Below are 7,052 nucleotides of genomic sequence, written 5' to 3' on the forward strand. Positions count from 1 at the left end.
ATCTGCTCGCTCTCGGCAGTGATCAGCTAACCTGTCACACACTAGCGACGTCGCAGGTTCTGTGATGTTTGTTGAGCGTTGACGTCATGGCAGCCAAAATGGAGCTTGCGCCTCTCAGACCGTGGGATGATTTCTATCCCGGAACGGAGCGCTTCGCCAAGCCAGATTTCACAGATCTGGCAAAATGGAACAACAGAGTTATTAGCAATTTAATGTACTACCAGACGAACTACTTCGCCGCGGCCGTGGTGATTTTCCTCATTGTTGGGTTAGTACCAGCTAACACAAGCTTGGGTGGCTGTTTTAATTACCATGCATACTTTTTTCCATCATGACTTCGTTGGCTATTCTGAGTGTCATTGCGCCAACAGACAACTCTTCGTACCTCATTTTATGCAACCGCTCGCATGCAGAGTGTCGGACTGTCACACGATTATTATAGCGAGTCAAAAATATGTACAGTGTTGTATGCCAAGTACCAACCCTTAAAATACATGGTTCTCATTGTCCTGTAGGACCACAATGACATTTGCCTAGTTGACCAAAGTGTTCAGCAAGAACGTGGCTGAGATTTTATTCCAAAAAGTATATTTCATATTATTGAGTATATGCCCCGCATTTCTGCCCGTCTTCTTTCCTCATAGCAAAATTACTCCTTTTGTCACTTCAAGACATACAGGAAAATGTGGGTGAACTGCAGGAGTTTCTATTTCCACATGTAAAAAAGTGACGCGCATGTTGTGTGTAATTGGCTACATTTGCATGGACAAAATACCTTTTATCTGATCACGCTTTAGATTGAAATTATGATCAGCAGAGGCACTGTTTTCATGGACACTAAAAGTATTGATCCAATTAGAATTTGCGTGTTTATTTTTTTATTAGCGCAGGAATTAAACAGTCAGAATCCTTCTCAGGTGGCGGCCATTTTGCCTCTTGCTGCGACTGAAAATGACATCACAGTTGCCGTCTCTGTTCATAACCAATCACAGCTGACCAGCTTTCTGAAGCTGAGCTGTGATTGGTTGTGAGCTGAGACACTGCAACTGTGATGTCATTTAAAGTCGACAACAAATGGCAAAATGGCCGCCCCCTCAGATTGATAAAAACGGGTGGATTTTGACTGTTTAATTCCTGTTCTACAAACGCGATATTCAGAACGCTGTATTTTCAGAAATGTTTCTCCTGCCACTGTTATTGACCTCCAGCACCTTGTTTAAAAATACTAACCTAAATGGCTAAAATGCCGTTGTTCATTTCACAGGTTCCTGAACCCACTCGGCATGTTTCTCGGAGGAACTGTCGTGACTTTGGTATTCATGGGGTGCGTGTGGGCCGGGGAGAATCAAGGCATCATCAAGAACTTCAAGAAAAAGAACCCCACCTTGTTTGTCATCTGCGTCATGGTCACCAGTTACTTCCTGCTGTCGCTGTGCGGTGGTGTCATGGTCTTCATCTTTGGCATCACCTTCCCTCTGCTGTGTAAGTCTTGATGTTGACATAATTTCATTTTCATTGTGATGTTATTCAAGACACATGTAATATAGCGAACAATACTTTAGCAATGTGACTTAAACAAAAGCTGGACAAACAAAGTACGTGTTGTGAGGCACACATGATAAAGAGAGTTAAACTAAAATGGGAGACATGTTGAGTCACTGTTAATTTCCCAAACTTAGCTGACGTTCAGCGTAAACAGGCTTGGCTGCAGTTGTCAAATCTTACCTCGAAGATTTAAGGGTTAAACTCCACTTAGTGGACAAACGGTGTAAGGACACAATTCTGTACCACTTTGACGCCACCATTCAGCATATATGTACTGATTTTGGATGAAAAGAGACAAAAAAAATAATCGGCCGATATTGATTATTTTGGAAAGAATTCTAATCAGCCGATTTAATCGGTAGAACCACTGGCCAGGCCAAATAATGGCTCTATGACTCACACAGCGACGCATAACTGAGGTTTTGCAGCGACTGATCAAGAGTCCAACCACTTATTCTAACCCACAGCTCAATTAAAAGACAACTGGCAAGTACAATCTTATGAAAGATTGAACCAGTTTTATTTATTTTTTTTCTCCGTTCTTCCACTACGTATAATCGTTCACCCGAAGATTAGAGCTTTAACATGCCGCTGGAGGCAGTGTGGTCACGACCAAGGCAGGCAGCCTGCCCACCGCCCCATGTTTACAAATCACTATGGTTTCTTGATGTGGACACAACCGCTTTTACCAGCTGATCTCATGCCTTTGCGATCTGCCTCATAGACTAACACCTGCATCAGTTTGTCTCTTTCTCTCTGTCACTCTTCATCTAAAGCCAAGAATATCTAAATATAGTTCTTTTTCTAAGTTTTGAAAATGTCCCATTGTTGCCGTTCAGTAATACTCATCCATGCCTCCCTGAGACTGCGGAACATGAAGAACAGGCTGGAGAATAAGATGGAAGGTGTTGGGATGAAGAAGACTCCCATGGGCATCATCATGGCTCTCTTGGATCAGCAGGAGGAGAAAGTTAACAAAATTCAGGATTTTATCGAAAGCAAAATGAAACAGTGAGATTGTAGCAAAGGAAAGTCTGCTCCATCACCCAACGTACCATAAGTAGAATCACAGTTGTACTTTTGGCCCTCCGGTCTTCCCTTTGGCTTTTTTAGTACAGTTACATGAGCACACTCCTCGCAATGTCTACAGAATCACAGTTGAAAGACAAATGGCAGCATTCCCATGTCTAAAGATTTAAAAATACACGCATCCCCCTGCTGATATTGGCCTTCTTCGGCACGCTCCCCGGGTGGTTTTATGTTCGGCTTTATTGCGCTAACTTGCATTGCTAGTTTATATTTCCTACTTTTAATAAGAAACCCAGTACAAGACGTGGATTTATTCATTAGATCTATCACTTGGGGATTCGTATGAATACTGATCCGAGGCCAATGCGTTTCTGGTGTACATGTGTTCTCACTCCTAATCCCGAGTATAAATAGAACAATATTTTTTTCCGGCTGTGTGACCATGTGCTGAAAGCAAAGACCGGCCTGAACGTATCTCCTCTGATCTTTGCTGTGCAAGTGAAAAAAGGAATGGCTCTTCCAGCTTTATTCTACTACAGTGTGTATATTTTTGCTGTTAGCGTGTATTATTTCTGGTATATTATTAATGGTAGCGGCTGTAGGACGCACACAATTATTAATTTAACTGAAATACCTTCAATACTGGAGAGGAAACACAATTTATCTTCCTTTTATACCGCAGGCAAATATTCCCTGAAGCTATCCTCTTGTGCACATTGACTGCACACTGCATGAACGCCACAGAATGGATATACGCATGTTACATGTGATGACATGTGATGGTGTGATCCATATTACCAAATATTAAACATGGCTATATAAAACAATGGTGTTTTTGTTCATATTTTTTATGACTGCCGTGCAGTAGTCATGTCTGTGGGATTGTTTATAAATTGGCAAATGCAAACCACAACATGCCTTAGTAAGTAAACATAATCCTTCCTGGTACGCTAGGTGCTAAATAAGCATAAAACACTTGAGCTCCCCTCTGAATAAATGTACAGTTGATCATCTTTTTTTTGAGGGGCAAACAACTTTGATGCATTTTCTTCTGAAACATACACTTTAAAGAAAGTAATGAAACATTTGCCTTAAATGAAACTCATTTAGGTCGTTAGCAAATAAAAATAATTTTGGTAATCATTGATCTTGAATAGATTTTTTTTGGCTGTCATACAGTGAGAAAATAAAGTTTGTGTCTTTTTATGCTGGTCAGAAATTATGGAATCATTGCTCCTGAAGGATGATTAGAAAAAAGGAAAATTACATTCTACAGGTTCCACGAAACAATTTTTACTGAAAATGGCCACCCTGCTGGCTTTAAAGGAAAAAAATAAAACAAGAATTGTTTTACTTAGACACATTTTTTAGAGCAAGTAGAAGGGAAAAAATGTGTAATCACTCAACTTTAAATTTTAAAATTCTAAATTTTAAAATAATCACGAAAAAACAAACTGGCGTAGAAAACTGCCGTTTTCTTTTAAACCAGAAGGTTGACATTTCAAATCAAAGTTGTTTTGTGAAACAACTGTGATTTGTCCTAAATAATCATTAATCATCATCAAATGACTCCATAATTATAACGTACTTCTAATTTCAGCTGTACAGTCCCACATCTTTGCTTTCGTGACTCATGGTGGAACAACGACCAGTCACTGTGAACAAATTGTTCTTTGTCACTGCACAGTTCATTTCCAAAATACAATCGGTGTCAAACACGGATTACGGTAAGGCACTGCCTCAGATGAGACTTGTTTCACTTGATTCCAAGGCTTTAGGGAGCGGCACCTGCAAGCAAAGGAAGTCATGAGTATTCAAGTTTGTGTGGCATTCGATTAATAAGCAATCATACTTTACGCAATGTACTGAAAGAAGTGATGTCATAATAAGACTTGATGTAGCTCCCCCAGAAGGGAGAGGATCATTCCTCTAAATCAAAATGCTTGTCTCTGTTTGTGTCACTCTCGTGAGTGGCAAGTGGCCAGCCCCGTATGTGCCCCTCCCTCTCGTCCTAAATAAGCTCCAATTTTTACGAGCATGAACCGAATACGACGGCGGCTGTATTTACATCCCGAGAGGGGTCTGTGGGTGTAACCTTGCTAATTCCTAAATGTCTTAGATGGCTTGTCAGCCAGCAGCAATACTCACAGATTTAAGGTAGGCCACGCTACTCTTCTTGATCTCATTTAGGAGCTCGTCGCGGGGTGTGGGATCAACCTTGGGTGGCACTCGCCTGCGAGGGATCGGCTTCAAAGTCTTAATGACGTCCTTCAGGTTTGCTTTTTCTTCCACCGGCCCTTCTGTGGCTGACTCCTTCACTTTGGGAGTCTTCCTCAGTTGGAAATTTGCTCTCTCTTGTCGACTGGCCTCTCTGCGGTCCAACTCCTGAAAATGGTCACGTTTCTTTGGCGTTTTCTTCAGCCGGACTTCTCTCAATGGGTTTTGGGTCTCAGCGCTTGGTTGCTTGGGAATTTTTTTGTGTTTTAGCTGCTTTGGTGGCTCTGGTTCCTCTTTGGTTTCCTTTGCTTCTGCTTTTGGCGGCACGTTATTCAGTTCTTTTGGAGGCGCAACAAGCCCGTGTTTCTGCAGGAGTTCGAGGGGCGGTATGTAGCCCAGCATCTCAAGTAAACCTGGAGGCAGGTTGAGACTGCTTTCATACATCTGCATGACCTCCTTCTGCTCCTTCAGCTGCTGCTGCTTCTGCTCTTCCTTTCTCAGCTGCCTCTGGCGGTCCAGGTTCCTGGTTAAGAGATTAGTCACCACCATCCTCGGCCCTGGCTGTTCAAAATGGTAGCCCATCTTCAGCAAGGTGCTGTTGGCCTTGAGCAGCCGTGAAATCTCCATCTCGGCATGATGACCCAGCATGTGTCTTTGATTGTGAAAGCGCAGCTCGGTGAGGGTCTCGTTGAATTGCAGGCATCGAATGATGGCGACGATTCCCTTTCCGGTGATGAAGTTGGACTCGATGTTGAGCGTGGTGATGCTGCGATTCTCGCGTAACATGTTGGCTAGGTTGAAGGCGATGTTTTCATCCACGCCGGTGTTTGCGATGCTGAAGGTTTTCACGTGTTTGTTCTTCTTCAGGGCGTTGACGTAGTCCAGGAGCATCTCTTTGGGAATGTTTTCGATGTTGTTGAGATTCACCTCAGTGACAGAAGAATTGTTGTTTCGGATCTTGTCCAGCGTCGACTCTAAGTTTGTCTCATTTCCCGATGGTCGAGATGTCATTTTGATGTTGTTCAGTGCCAGCTTGGGGATGTTTAATTTATTGATCTTTGGCTCCTCTTTTTGCTTGACTTTGTCGTCGGGCTCACTTGTCTTTGCATCCCCCAGCGAGTCCGGAGGAGGCAAAGCGTCTGTCGTTTTACTTTCCTCTTTAACTTGTGTCGTTTCATTCTCATGGCCTACTGTTTCTTTTTCTGTGCCGTCAGATTTTGTCTCACTTTTTTCACATTGATTTGTATTCATCTCTTTCTCAGGGAGCGCTTTGTCCGCTTCATTGGTCTCTTTTACGTTGTTGACAACTTCCTTAACAGTCTCCTCTATCTTTTCTTCAGATATGTTCCCGTCTCCAATATCAACTTTAGCCTTTTCCTCAATGACTTCTTGTTTTCCTTCACAAATTTCATCGTGCCCATCTTCCACTGTGTTGACTTTTTCTTTCGCTTCAGCCTCCTTGCTCAGTGTTTTCTGATGAAGACAACCAAGTGGACCGACATAGTTACTCGTGTGCCTCCCCAGATTCTATGATTATGTGTGTTGACAACTTATTTTTAAATGTTTGGCAGTCTGTTGGCCTCTTACCTCACTGGGTAGCAGAGTAGCAGGCACTCTTTCTTCCTCAAGCATGCGTTTGGATTCCTTTTCCCAGTAGAGGTAGCCGACCAAGGATCTGTGGTCAAAGCTTCCAGTCGGTGACTTCTCTGTCTGGTCCTTCTGCCTCTGTCCAACTGGAACGCTATCATCTGGAGCAATTATAATATCCATTTCACTCTGGAGCTCCTTAAGCTCCTCGGGCGAAAGCGTAGCGAGGAGCTCATCCTCATCAATGTCCTCCTCATTCAGGTCCTCGGTATCTCTGCTCGACATTTCCGACGCTAAATGTTTGTCAGAATACTGACACAGAGCAAACTGGCAAGCTTCTGACTTCAGCTGGAGTTGCTCTGCTTATGCCTCATGTGGATTCTAAAATTAAACCTTGCGAAGTGCACGGGAGATATTTACGGCAAGACAAGTAGGGGGTGAAAGGCATGCTATCGGTCTTTTTTCAGCTCCTCCTCGCAGGGCTTTTGGGATGACAGTTGCTTCGGGCAAATGAAAAGGGCGAGACTGACAGCAGCAGGTGGACAATTTTCTCAAGCCTGATGGCGCTACAACAGTAGCATGGCGTTTATGATGTGACAAAACGATTCACTCCATCTTCCATCAGACCATAATTCAAAGTCGATTAATTTTCACAAATGCCAACGTTTCCTTCT

At 43.0% G+C, this 7,052-nt stretch overlaps 2 protein-coding genes across 2 annotated transcripts; one reads left to right on the top strand and one right to left on the bottom strand.

Annotated features, from left to right (window-relative positions):
- Positions 1-7: 7 nt before the first annotated feature.
- LOC125989305 (PRA1 family protein 3) lies at positions 8-3,401 on the top strand. The gene is made up of 3 exons (XM_049755523.2): positions 8-268; positions 1,265-1,482; positions 2,385-3,401. The coding sequence occupies exons 1-3, from the start codon at positions 87-89 to the stop codon at positions 2,558-2,560; spliced, it is 576 nt and encodes a 191-aa protein (XP_049611480.1). The 5' UTR covers positions 8-86; the 3' UTR covers positions 2,561-3,401.
- Positions 3,402-3,404: 3 nt separating this feature from the next.
- Positions 3,405-6,814, bottom strand: lmod3 (leiomodin 3 (fetal)). The gene is made up of 3 exons (XM_049755514.2): positions 6,379-6,814; positions 4,723-6,264; positions 3,405-4,362 (listed from the first exon to the last, which is right to left on the bottom strand). Exons 1-3 carry the CDS (start codon positions 6,661-6,663, stop codon positions 4,315-4,317), a joined length of 1,875 nt encoding a protein of 624 aa, XP_049611471.1. The 5' UTR covers positions 6,664-6,814; the 3' UTR covers positions 3,405-4,314.
- Between the last annotated feature and the right edge of the window lie 238 nt (positions 6,815-7,052).

Source organism: Syngnathus scovelli, chromosome 2, assembly GCF_024217435.2.
Source record: "Syngnathus scovelli strain Florida chromosome 2, RoL_Ssco_1.2, whole genome shotgun sequence".
NCBI classification, from domain to species: domain Eukaryota; kingdom Metazoa; phylum Chordata; class Actinopteri; order Syngnathiformes; family Syngnathidae; genus Syngnathus; species Syngnathus scovelli.